The sequence below is a fragment of the Anser cygnoides genome, chromosome 28 (assembly GCF_040182565.1).
Source record: "Anser cygnoides isolate HZ-2024a breed goose chromosome 28, Taihu_goose_T2T_genome, whole genome shotgun sequence".
NCBI classification, from domain to species: Eukaryota; Metazoa; Chordata; class Aves; order Anseriformes; family Anatidae; genus Anser; species Anser cygnoides.
Window position 1 is genome coordinate 200,696 of NC_089900.1, and position 14,130 is coordinate 214,825.

A 14,130-nucleotide genomic window follows, 5' to 3' on the forward strand; every position below is an offset into this window, starting at 1 on the left:
GGTGGGTTGGGGGGGTTGTGGGGCGCGTAGGTCTGCGGGGTGAGGAGCTGTGGGGTGGGATCTGTGGGGTGCATGGACTTATGGGGTGAGCATCTATGGGGCGAGCGGATCTATGGGGAAAGGATCTATGGGGCGAGGATCTATGGGGCACGCGTAGATCTGTGGGGTGAGGATCTATGGGGTGAGCGGATCTATGGGGTGAGCGGATCTATGGGGCGCACATAGATCTATGGGGTGAGCATCTATGGGGTGAGGACCTATGGGGGTGCGTAGATCTGTGGGGCGCGTAGATCTATGGGGCACGTAGACCTATGGGGTGGGTGGGTCTGTGGGGCAGGTGGGTCTATGGGGCGCGTGATCTGTGGGGTGAGATCTATGGGGTGAGGGTCTATGGGGATGTAATCTATGGGGTGCCGTGGGTCTGGGGGGTGCGAAGAGCTGTGGGGCAGCTCAGAGCTGTGGGGTGCGCGCATCTATGGGGCGCGTAGATCTATGGGGCACAGAGGATCCGTGGGGCGCCGCGGATCTATGGGGCGCAAGGATCTGTGGGGCGCGTGGGTCTGGGGAGGGGGGTCAGGGATCTGTGGGGCGCGTGGATCACTGGGGCACCTGGGTCTACAGGGTGCAGATCTATGGGGCGCACATCTATGGGGTGCGCGGATCTATGGGGCGCCCGGATGTACGGGGTGCGTATCCACGGGGGGCACAGATCTGTGGGGTGCAGGGATCTATGGGGCACGGATCTATGGGGTGCAGGGATCTATGGGGCACGGATCTATGGGGTGCAGGGATCTATGGGGCACGGATCTATGGGGTGCAGGGATCTATGGGGCACGGATCTATGGGGCACGGATCTATGGGGCCCGCAGGCCGGTGGCCGTTCCCACCCGGGTCTTCGCTGTGGGGTGCATGCGGTGCCCACTTGGGGGGCAGAGCCGTGGGGCGGCGCCGTGGCCGGGGGCAGTTGTGGGGCGCTTGCCGCGCGGCTGTGGGGCAGAGCCCACTTAGGGGGCAGGCAGCCAGGGCCCGGTGATGGGGCCAGGACTATGGGGCAGAGCTATGGGGCGGGGGAGGGGGGGGGCGCTGTGTGCTTGTGGGGCGGGGAGGGGGTCAGTGGGGCCGTGCTCGCTTGGGGGGCGGATTTGGGGGGGGGGGGAGGGTGACGCTTGCTTGGGGGGCCCATGGGGCCCACTTGGGGGCTGGGGGCCCCAGGGCCCTACTGCTGTGGGGCTGGGATCTGTGGGGCTGGGATCTGTGGGGCTGGGATCTATGGGGCTGGGATCTGTGGGGCTGGGACTTTAGGGGTTGGGAGTTGTGGGGCTGGGAGTTTAGGGGCTGGAATCTGTGGGGCTGGGATCTGTGGGGCTGGGACTTTAGGGGCTGGGATCTGTGGGGCTGGGATCTGTGGGGCTGGGATCTATGGGGCTGGGATCTGTGGGGCTGGGACTTTAGGGGTTGGGAGTTGTGGGGCTGGGAGTTTAGGGGCTGGAATCTGTGGGGCTGGGATCTATGGGGCTGGGCCTTTAGGGGTTGGGATCTGTGGGGCTGGAATCTATGGGGCTGGAGCTTGTGGGGCTGGCGATCCGTGGGGCTGGGAGTCTGTGGGGCCGTGCTGTCTGCCTGGGGGGTCGCGCCGGCCGGGGGCTATGGGGCCGGCCGTGGGTCTCGCCGTGGGGCCGGCCGTGGGGCTGACCCCTGTCCCCGCAGGGTGCCGCTCGCGCCGAGGACGCCGCAGCCGCTGCCCGGAGCCCGCGGGCGGCCGGTAGGTGTGGGGCAGGGGCCGCGCCGTGGGGCGCCGTGGGGCAGCAAGCCCCGCCCCTCACCCCGCCCCCTCCCTCTCTTCTCTTGCAGCCCCGCCCCCCCCGGAGGCAAGCCCCGCCCCCTTTCCCTCCAAGCCCCGCCCCTTTCCCTCCAAGCCCCGCCCCTTTCCCTCCAAACCCCGCCCACTTTCTCTAAGCCCCGCCCCTTTAAGCCCTTCCTGATTCTCTAAGCCCCGCCCCCTTTCTCTAAGCCCCGCCCCTTTCTCTAAGCCCCGCCCCCTTTTCTCCGCGTTTTACATATAAAGACGAAAGGCCAATGGCAGGCGTGGGCGTGGTCTCTGGGGGTGGGCGGGGCCTGCGCGGGAGGGGGCGTGGCTTGTCGGGGGGTGGGCGGGGCTTGGGGTGGGGGTGGGCGGGGCTTGGCGGGGGGCGTGTCCGGTGGGAGGGGCCCCTCGGCGAGTCCCCCGGTGCCTCTGCCCCACAGCGCCCCAAATACCCCCCGGGACCCCCAAATACCCCCCCGGGACCCCCAAATACCCCCTGGGACCCCCAAATGCCACCCTTGGGACCCCAAATACCCCCCGGGACCCCCAAATACCCCCCGGGACCCCCAAATACTCCCCCGGGACCCCCAAATACCCCCCGGGACCCCCAAATACTCCCCCGGGACCCCCAAATACTCCCCCGGGACCCCCAAATACTCCCCCGGGACCCCCAAATACCCCCCGGGACCCCCAAGTGCCCCCCCGGACCCCAAATCCCCCCCCCCGGACCCCCAGATACCCCCAGGACCTCCCCAAGTACCCCCTGGGACCCCCAAGTGCCCCCAAATACCCCCGGGAATCCCCCCCCCCCCCCCAAAAGCACCCCATGGGCCCCAAATACCTGAAGGGACCCCCCCAAATGCCCCCCTGGGACCCCAAAGTACCTCCGGGACCCCCCACATGACCCCCAGGGGACCCTGAAATGCCCCGGGAACCCCAAAACCCCCGGGACTCCCCCAAAATACCCCCCTGGACCCCCTGGGACCCTCAAACACCCCCTAGGACCCCAAAATACCCCCTGGGACCCCCAATTCCCCCCCCCCGGACCCCAAAAATGCCCCCTGGGACCCCAAATGCCCCCCCTGGGACCTCCAAATGCCACCCTTGGGACCCCAGATACCCCCTTGGAGGCCCCAAAATGCCCCCCAGGACCCCAAATACCCCCTTGGAGACCCCAAAATGCCCCCCAGGACCCCAAATACCCCGTTGGAGACCCCAAAATGCCCCCGGGACCCCAAAATGCCCCCGCTCCCCGTTGCCCCCCAGGACCCCGCAGGACGCTGGCGCGGGACGAGCCGGAGCCGCAGGTAGCGCCCACAACGGGGGAGGTTTTGGGAGGGGGGCGGCGGCTTTATTTTTGGGGGGAACCATGGGGGTCCCGAGGTCGGGAGGGGGGGGTTTGGGGGGGGGGTCCCGGCCCCCTCACTGCACCGGGGTCTCGTTGGCGCCGCCGGTGGAGTCCTGGGGCTTCATCACGTCGGGGAGCTCGGGGGCTGGAGAAGGCGTCGATGCGCAGCGCCTCGAAGCACTCGTCTGCGGCACGGGGGGGTCAGCGCCCCCAAAACAACCCCAGAACGGCCAAAGAACACCCCAAAACACCCGAAAATAACCCCAAAATACCCTAAAACACCCCAAAACAGCCAGAGAACACCCCAAAATACCCCCCAAAAAAACAAAACACCCCCAAAACAGCCAAAAAACACCCCAAAATACCCCAAAATAACCCCAAAACACCCTAAAATAACCCCAAAATACCCTAAAACACCCCGAAACACCCTAGAACATCCCAAAACAGCCAAAGAACACCCCAAAACACTGAGAATAACCCCAAAATACCCTAAAACACCCCAAAACAGCCTAAGAACACCCCAAAATACCCCAAAACACCCCCAAAATAGCCAAAGAACACCCCAAAACAGCCAAACACCCCCAAAATACCCCAAAACACCCCAAAGTAACCCCAAAATAACCCTGGAATACCCTATAACACCCCTAAAACACCCCAAAATACCCTAAAACACCCCAAAGCATCCAAAGACCACCCCAGAACACCTCGAAATACCCTAAATCACCCCCAGCGTCCCCAAAATACCCTAAATTATCCCCAAAATACCCCCAAACGCCCCCAAAATACCATAGATCACCCCCAAAATACCCCAAAACACCCCTAAAATGCCCCAACCATACCCCAAAATGCCCCCGACCACCCCCCAAGTACCCCAAAAGCAACCCCAAAATACCCTAAAACGCCCCAAACACCCCTAAATTACCCTACCCCCCCCAAAAATAACGAAGTGCCCCAAAGATGACCTAACAGATCCCCAAATCCCCTAAAAGTACCCCAAATCCCCCCCATCTTCCCCCAAATTCCCCCCAAAGACCTCAAATCCCCCCTAAAGACCCTCAACTACCCCCCCCAAAAACAAATCCCCCCCAAAATAAACAACCCCCCCCGCTGAGTCCCCAAATCCTCCCTAAAGACCCCAAATATCCCCCTGCTGTCCCCAAATCCCCCCCGTGCCCCCAAATCGCCCCCGGACCACCCCCAAATCCCCCCGGACCCCCCAAATCCCCCCCGGACCACCCCCAAATCCCCCCCGTGCCCCCAAATCCCCCCCCCGTGCCCCCAAATCCCCCCGCTGCCCCCCCCTCCCCCTTTCCTCCCCCAGCCCCCCCCGAAGACCCCCACATCCCACCTCGGACCGCAAAACCCCCCGAAACCCCCCCAAATCCCCCCCAGTGCCCCCCTTGGGAGCCCCCCAAATCCCCCGGTACCCCCCCACGGGGCAATCCCCACACCCTATAGGGCAGGCCCCCGCTATGGGGTAGCCCCACACCCCTATAGGGTGCCCCCCACACTATGGGGCAGCCCCACACCCTATGGGGCACCCCCTCCCCATAGGTCATCCCCCTGCTATGGGGCACCCCCACACCCCATAGGGCGCCCCCCACACCCTATAGGTCACCCCCCGCCCCATAGGGCACCCCCCTGCTATGGGGCAGCCCCACACCCTATGGGGCAGCCCCACACCCTATAGGGTGCCCCCCCACACCCTATAGGTCACCCCCCTGCTATGGGGCACCCCCCACCCCATAGGGTGCCCCCCCACACTATGGGGCAGCCCCCCACCCCATAGGGCACCCCCCGCTGTGGGGCACCCCCCCACCCCATAGGGCACCCCCCCACACTATGGGGCACCCCCACCTGCTATAGGTCACCCCCACACCCCACGGGGCGCCCCCCACCCCATAGGGCACCCCCCGCTATGGGGCACCCCTACACCCCATAGGGCGCCCCCCATACCCTATAGGTCACCCCCCCGCTGTGGGGCAGCCCCACACCCCATAGGGCACCCCCTGCTATGGGGCACCCCCCACCCCATAGGGTGCCCCCCCACACCCCATAGGTCACCCCCACACCCCCAGGGCACCCCCCCACCCCACAGGGCGCCCCCCCGCTATGGGGCAACCCCCCACCCCCCCCCGCCCCCCAGCCCCCCCCCGCCGTGGGGCGGGACCCACCGGCGCTGCGCAGCGCCAGCCCCACGGTGGCGGGGGCCTGTGGGCGCGCGGTCTGGCTGGTGAAGCCGCAGTCCCCCAGCGTCTTGGCGTCGTCCAGCAGCTGGTCGTCCTGGGGGGAGGGAGGGGGCGGGGGCAGCCGCTGCGACCCACGGCCACCCCCACGTGCCCCACAGCGACCCACGGCCACCCACGCGTGCCCCACAGCAACCCACGGCCACCCCCACGTGCCCCACAGCGACCCACGGCCACCCCCACGTGACCCACAGCCACCCACGGCCACCCCCACGTGCCCCATAGCGACCCACAGCCACCCCCACGTGCCCCACAGCGACCCACGGCCACCCACAGTGACCCACATGTGCCCCACGGTGACCCACGGCCACCCACAGCAACCCACAGCTACTCCCACAGCGACCCACGGCCACCCCCACGTGCCCCACAGTGACCCACGGCCACCCACGGCCACCCACACGTGACCCACAGTGACCCATGGTGACCCCTGGCGACCCACAGCCACCCCCACAGTGCCCCACACATGCCCCACAGCGACCCACACGTGCCCCACAGTGACCCACGGCCACCCCCATGTGCCCCATAGCGACCCACAGCCACCCACACGTGACCCACACGTGCCCCACGGTGACCCACGGTGACCCACAGCCACCCCCACAGCGACCCCCACGTGCCCCACAACCACCCCCATGTCCCACCATGCCCCACAGCGACCCACACGTGCCCCACAGTGCCCCATAGCGACCCACGGCCACCCCCACGTGCCCCACAGCGACCCACGGCCACCCCCACGTGCCCCACAGCCACCCACGGCCACCCCCACGTGCCCCACAGCCACCCACGGCCACCCCCACGTGCCCCACAGCGACCCACGGCCACCCCCACGTGCCCCACAGCGACCCACGGCCACCCCCACGTGCCCCACAGCGACCCACGGCCACCCCCACGTGCCCCACAGCCACCCACGGCCACCCCCACGTGCCCCACAGCCACCCACGGCCACCCCCACGTGCCCCACAGCGACCCACGGCCACCCCCACGTGCCCCACAGCGACCCACGGCCACCCCCACGTGCCCCACAGCCACCCACGGCAACCCCCACGTGCCCCACAGCGACCCACGGCCACCCCCACGTGCCCCACAGCCACCCACGGCCACCCCCACGTGACCCACAGCGACCCACGGCCACCCACACGTGCCCCACAGCGACCCACGGCCACCCCCATGTGCCCCATAGCGACCCACAGCCACCCACACGTGACCCACACGTGCCCCACGGTGACCCACGGTGACCCACAGCCACCCCCACAGCGACCCCCACGTGCCCCACAACCACCCCCATGTCCCACCATGCCCCACAGCGACCCACACGTGCCCCACAGTGCCCCATAGCGACCCACGGCCACCCCCACGTGCCCCACAGCGACCCACGGCCACCCCCACGTGCCCCACAGCCACCCACGGCAACCCCCACGTGCCCCACAGCGACCCACGGCCACCCCCACGTGCCCCACAGCGACCCACGGCCACCCCCACGTGACCCACAGCGACCCACGGCCACCCACACGTGCCCCACAGCGACCCACGGCCACCCACACGTGCCCCACAGCGACCCACAGTGACCCACAGCAACCCACAGCCACCCCCACGTGACCCACATGTGCCCCACAGTGCCCCACAGTGACCCACAGGAACCCACGGCCACCCCCACATGCCCCATAGCGACCCACGGCCACCCCCACGTGACCCACACGTGCCCCCACGGTGACCCACAGCGACCCACACAGCAACCCACGGCCACCCACGGTGACCCACAGCCACCCCCACGTGCCCCACAGCGACCCACACATGCCCCACGGTGACCCACAGCGACCCACAGCGACCCACGGTGATCCCTGGCGACCCACAGCCACCCCCACAGTGCCCCACACGTGCCCCACAGCGACCCACACGTGCCCCACGGTGACCCACAGTGACCCACGGTGACCCACAGCCACCCCCACAGCGACCCCCACGTGCCCCACAACCACCCCCGTGTCCCACCATGACCCACAGCGACCCACATGTGCCCCACACGTGCCCCACAACCACCCACACGTGCCCCACAGCGACCCACGCGTGCCCCACAGTGCCCCATAGCGACCCACGGCCACCCACACACGACCCACAGTGCCCCACACGTGCCCCACACGTGCCCCACAACCACCCACACGTGCCCCACAGCGACCCACGCGTGCCCCACAGTGCCCCATAGCGACCCACGGCCACCCACACGCGACCCACAGTGACCCACACGTGCCCCACAGCGACCCACAGCCACCCACCGTGCCCCATAGCGACCCACAGCCACCCCCATGTGCCCCATAGTGACCCACACGTGCCCCACTGTGCCCCGCGGCCACCCCCACGTGCCCCACAACCACCCACCGTGCCCCATAGCGACCCACAACCACCCCCATGTGCCCCACAGTGACCCACACGTGCCCCACTGTGCCCCGCGGCCACCCCCACGTGCCCCACAACCACCCACCGTGCCCCATAGCGACCCACAACCACCCCCATGTGCCCCATAGTGACCCACACGTGCCCCACTGTGCCCCACAGCGACCCCCTTGTGCCCCACGGCCACCCCCACGTGCCCCACTGCGACCCACACGTGCCCCACCCATAGGGGCCCACCAGCCCCATAGGAAGCCACTCGGCCCCATAGGGACGCTGCCAGGCCTCCTATAGGGCGTCAGGCAGCCCCCCTGGGACCCTATAGAGCCCCACACCTCCCCCCGGGACCCTACAGAGCCCCACACCTCCCCCTGGGACCCTATAGAGCCCCACACCTCCCCCGGGACCCTATAGAGCCCCACACCTCCCCCCGGGACCCTATAGAGCCCCCCACCTCCCCCCCGGGACCCTATAGAGCCCCCCACCTCCCCCCGGGACCCTATAGAGCCCCACACCTCCCCCGGGACCCTATAGAGCCCCACACCTCCCCCCCCCCGGGACCCTATAGAGCCCCCCACCTCCCCCTGGGACCCTATAGAGCCCACAGGCAGCCCCACAGGGACCCCATAGAGCCCTATAGACCCCCATAGAGACCCCAGGCAGCCGCATAGGGCCCCCCAGGGACCCCACAGAGCCCTATAGGGCCCCAAGGAGCCACTGCAGCGTCCCCTGGCAGCCCCACAGAGGCCCCAGGGGCCTTATAGGGCCCTATAGGCCCCACAGAGCCCCCGGAGAGTCCCCCAGGGTTCGCTATAGAGGCCTACGGGTCCCCACGGAGACCCAAGAAGACCCTATAGAGCCCTGTACGCCCTCCCAGAGCTCCCAGGAGCCCCACAGAGCCCCCCAGGGACCCCATAGAGTCCCCAGGCAGCCCCACAGGGTCCTTATAGCACCCCATAGGGCCCCAATATCGCCCCGCAGAGCACTAATAGAGCCCTATGGGGCCCCAGCATCACCCCTTAGGGCCCTTATAGTGCCCCATAGGGCCCCAATAGAGCCCCATAGGGACCTAACGGAGCCCCAGAGAGCACTAACAGAGCCCTATAGGGCCCCAATAAAGCCCCATAAGGACCTTGTAGTGCCCCAGAGGGCCCTTATAGCACCCCCTAGGGCCCCAATATCACCCCCTAGGGCCCTTATAGCACCCCACAGTGCCCCATAGCACCCCATAGGGCCCCAGTATCACCCATAGGGCAATCATAGAGCCCTATAAGGTCCTGATAGAGCCCCCCAGAGCCCCATAGCGACCTTACAGTGCCCCCTAGGGCCCTTATAGCACCCCATAGGGACCTTACAGCACCCCATAGGGCCCCAACATCACCCCCTAGGGACCTTACAGCGCCCCATAGCACCCCATAGAGCCCCAATAGAGCCCTATAGGGACCTAACAGAGCCCCACAGGGCCCTATAGGACCCCAATAGAGCCCCAATACCACTCCCTAGGGCCCTTATAGCGCCCCACAGGACCCCAATACCACCCCTAGGGCCCTTATGGCACCCCATAGGGCCCCAATGTCACCCATAGAGCCCCAATAGAGCCCTAGAGGGACCTAACGGAGCCCCACAGGGCCCTATAGGACCCCAATAGAGCCCCAATCCCACCCCCTAAGGCCCTTATAGCCCCCCACAGGGCCCCAATACCACCCCCTAGGGCCCTTACAGCACCCCATGGGGCCCTTACAGTGCCCCATAGGGACCTTACAGCACCCCATAGGGCCCCAACATCACCCCTAGGGACCTTACAGCGCCCCATAGCACCCCATAGAGCCCCAGTATCATCCCCTAGGGCCCTTACAGTGCTCCATAGTGCCCCATAGAGCCCCAGTAGAGCCCTATAGGGACCTAACAGAGCCCCACAGGGCCCTATAGGACCCCAACAGAGCCCCAATCCCACCCCCTAGGGCCCTTATAGCCCCCCACAGGGCCCCAATCCCACCCCCTAGGGCCCTTATGGCACCCCATAGGGCCCCAATGTCACCCATAGAGCCCCAATAGAGCCCTAGAGGAACCTAATGGAGCCCCACAGGGCCCTATAGGACCCCAATAGAGCCCCAATACCACCCCCTAGGGCCCTTATAGCGCCCCGTAGGGCCCCAATCCCACCCCCTAGGGCCCTTATAGCGCCCCACAGGGCCCCAATATCACCCATAGAGCCTCAATAGAGCCCTATATGGACCTAACAGAGCCCCACAGGGCCCTATAGGACCCCAATAGAGCCCCAGTACCACCCCCTAGGGTCCTTATAGCGCCCCATAGAGCCCCGATAGAGCCCTAGAGGAACCCAGTGGAGCCCCACAGGGCCCTATAGGACCCCAACAGAGCCCTAATACCACCCCCTAGGGCCCTTATAGCGCCCCACAGGGCCCCAATACCACCCATAGAGCCCCAATAGAGCCCTATAGGGACCTAATGGAGCCCCACAGGGCCCTATAGGACCCCCAATAGAGCCCCAATCCCACCCCTAGGGCCCTTATAGCGCCCCACAGGGCCCCAATACCACCCATAGAGCCCCAATAGAGCCCTATAGGGACCTAATGGAGCCCCACAGGGCCCTATAGGACCCCCAATAGAGCCCCAATCCCACCCCCTAGGGCCCTTATAGCCCCACAGGGCCCCAATACCACCCACTAGGGCCCTTACAGCGCCCCATAGGGACCTTACAGCACCCCATAGGGCCCCAACATCACCCCCTAGGGACCTTATAGCGCCCCATAGCACCCCATAGAGCCCCAGTAGAGCCCTATAGGGACCTAATAGAGCCCCACAGGGCCCTATAGGACCCCAATAGAGCCCCAATACCACCCCCTAGGGCCCTTATAGCACCCCAGAGCCCTTACAGTGCCCCATAGGGACCTTACAGCACCCCATAGGGCCCCAACATCACCCCCTAGGGACCTTACAGCGCCCCATAGCACCCCATAGAGCCCCAGTATCACCCCCTAGGGCCCTTACAGTGCTCCATAGTGCCCCATAGAGCCGCAGTAGAACCCTATAGGGACCTAACAGAGCCCCACAGGGCCCTATAGGACCCTAATAGAGCCCCAATACCACCCCTAGGGCCCTTATAGCACCCCATAGGGCCCCAATCCCACCCCTAGGGTCCTTATAGCGCCCCACAGGGCCCCAATCCCACCCCCTAGGGCCCTAGAGGCACCCCATAGGGCCCCAATATCACCCATAGAGCCCCAATAGAGCCCTATAGGAACCTAATGGAGCCCCACAGGGCCCTACAGGACCCCAACAGAGCCCCAATACCACCCCTAGGGCCCTTATAGCGCCCCATAGGGCCCCAATACCACCCCCTAGGGCCCTTATAGCGCCCCATAGGGTCCCAATACCACCCCCTAGGGCCCTTATAGCGCCCCACAGGGCCCCAATATCACCCATAGAGCCCCAATAGAGCCCTAGAGGGACCTAATGGAGCCCCACAGGGCCCTATAGGACCCCAATAGAGCCCCAATCCCACCCCCTAGGGCCCTTATAGCCCCCACAGGGCCCCAATACCACCCCCTAGGGCCCTTATGGCACCCCATAGGGCCCCAATGTCACCCATAGAGCCCCAATAGAGCCCTAGAGGAACATAATGGAGCCCCACAGGGCCCTATAGGACCCCCAATAGAGCCCCAATCCCACCCCCTAAGGCCCTTATAGCCCCCCACAGGGCCCCAATACCACCCCTAGGGCCCTTATAGCGCCCCACAGGGCCCCAATCCCACCCCCTAGGGCCCTTACAGCACCCCATAGCGCCCCATAGAGCCCCAGTAGAGCCCTATAGGGACCTAACAGAGCCCCACAGGGCCCTGTAGGACCCCAATAGAGCCCCAATACCATCCCTAGGGCCCTTATAGCGCCCCACAGGGCCCCAATACCACCCCTAGGGCCGTTATAGCACCCCATAGGGCCCCAATCCCACCCCCTAGGGCCCTTATAGCGCCCCATAGGGCCCCAATATCACCCATAGAGCCCCAATAGAGCCCTAGAGGGACCTAATAGAGCCCCACAGGGCCCTATAGGACCCTAATAGAGCCCCAATACCACCCCTAGGGCCCTTATAGCACCCCATAGGGCCCCAATACCACCCCCTAGGGCCCTTATAGTGCCCCATTGGGCCCCAATCCCACCCCCTAGGGCCCTAGAGGCACCCCATAGGGCCCCAATATCACCCATAGAGCCCCAATAGAGCCCTAGAGGGACCTAACAGAGCCCCCACAGGGCCCTATAGGACCCCAACAGAGCCCCAATACCACCCCCTAGGGCCCTTATAGCACCCCATAGGGCCCCAATTCCACCCCTAGGGCCCTTATAGCGCCCCACAGGGCCCCAATCCCACCCCCTAGGGCCCTTACAGCGCCCCATGGGGCCCCAATCCCACCCCCTAGGGCCCTTATAGCGCCCCACAGGGCCCCAATCCCACCCCTAGGGCCCTTACAGCGCCCCACAGGTCCCTTACAGCCCCCCATAGCGCCCCATAGCGCCCCCCGCCCCCACCTTGTAGAGGCGCTGCTCCTCGGGCGGCCGCTTGAGGATGCCCTCCACGATGCGCTTGAGCTCCAGCACGGTGCTCGACTCCTTGGCGTCCGTGAAGATGGTGGTCTTGTGGCGCCGGATCATCAGGAACACGTCCTGGGGGCGGGGTCACACCGGGGGCAGGGGGCAGGGGTCAAGGCCGGGTCAAGGCCGGGTCAAGGGTCAGCGCCGGGCTCGGGGTCAAGGGTCAAGGCCGGGTCAAGGGTCAGCGCCGGGCTCGGGGGGGGGGGGGGTCGGCGCCAGGCCCCGCGGGGCTCGGGGGTAGGGGCGGGGGGTGAGCGGGGGGCGTGGCCTAACGGGGGGCGTGGCTTCGTGTGGGCGTGGCCTCGAGTGGGCGTGGCTTCGAGTGGGCGTGGCCTCGCGGGGTATAAAAGGGGCGGCGCCCCCGCGGGGCCCAGAACCGGCGGCACCTCGGTGGGGGGGGGGGGGGCTGCCCGCGCCCTCCCCCCTTTCCCCCTCCCCAATTTCAGCCCCGCCCCGTCCCGGTTTAACCCCGGGGGGCCCCAAAGCCCCCAAATCGCCCCAAATCGCCCCAAATCCCTGCCCCCCCCTCCCCCGGCCGCCCCTCACCATCGCGGCGCCGCGCTCCGTCACCGCCGGGGCCGCCACGCTCCCAGGCGGCTGCGCGGCAGGGAAGGGGCGGCGCCCCGCCCACCCCCGGGCCCTGCTGCGCGTGCGCGTCCCGGTGGCCACGCCCCCCTCACCCCCCGGGCCTCGGCTCCTTGTGGGGAGGGGGCGGCGCCATCTTGGGAAGGGCGGCGCCATCTTGGGAAGGGCGGCGCCATCTTGGGAGGGGGCGGCGCCATCTTGGGAGGGGCGGCGCCATCTTGGGAGGGGCGGCGCCATCTTGGGAGGGGGCGGCGCCATCTTGGGAAGGGCGGCGCCATCTTGGGAAGGGCGGGGTCGTTGTTCCCGGCGTGCCGTGCGACGGGAGCGGGGGGGGGGTCCTATGGGTTGGGGGGGCCCTGGGGGGGGTCTTGAGGGGGTCTTTGGGGTCTGGGGGGGCCTTGGGGGGCTTTAAGGGGTCTGGGGGGCTTTGGGGGCCTTGGGGGAGGGGCTTTAAGGGGTCTGGGGGGGGGGGGCCTTGGGGGGCTTTAAGGGGTCTGGGGGGCCTTGGGGGGCTTTAAGGGGTCTGGGGGGGCTTTGGGGGGCTCTAGAAGAGGGCTGGGGGGGTCCTATGGGGTTTGGGGGGTTCCTTGGGGTCTGGGGGGGGGGGGCTTTGGGGGGCTCTAAGGGGTCTGGGGGGCTTTGGGGGGCTCTAAGGGGGCTGGGGGGCTTTGGGGGGCTCTAAGGGGGCTGGCTGGGGGGCTTTGGGGGGGCTCTAAGGGGGCTGGGGGGCTGGGGGGCTTGGGGTCCGGGGGTCCTTGGTTCTGGGGGGGGTCTTAGGGGGCTGGGGGTGTCTGGGGGGTCTGGGGGTGGCCCCATAGGGTCTGGGGGAGGGGCTTGGGGGGGCTCTAAGGGGTCTGGGGGGTCCTATGGGGTTTGGGGGTTCCTTGGGGTCTGGGGGGGGGGGCTTTGGGGGGCTCTAAGGGGTCTGGGGGGGTCTTAGGGGGCTCTAAGGGGTCTTGGGGGGTCCTATGGGGTCTTGGGGGGGGGGACCTTGGGTCTGGGGGGGCCCCCGGGGGGGCCCCTATGGGGTGTGGGGGGTCTGGGGGTCCCTTACGGGGAGCGTTGGGGGCTGGGGGGGTCCCAGGGGGCGTTTTGGGGTCCCTGGGGGTCCCGGGGGGTTGGGGGGGGGGGGGCTACGGGATCCGTACGGGGGTCTC

General features: G+C 67.1%; 1 protein-coding gene across 1 annotated transcript; it reads right to left on the reverse strand.

Annotated features, from left to right (window-relative positions):
- Positions 1-3,222: 3,222 nt before the first annotated feature.
- On the reverse strand, positions 3,223-13,259 carry ELOB (elongin B). Its single transcript, XM_066984192.1, is given in 5 exon segments — positions 3,223-3,296; positions 3,298-3,337; positions 5,327-5,435; positions 12,326-12,460; positions 12,935-13,259. Coding segments are annotated over 5 exon segments (651 nt in total). The 5' UTR covers positions 13,232-13,259; the 3' UTR covers positions 3,223-3,226.
- Positions 13,260-14,130: the final 871 nt, after the last annotated feature.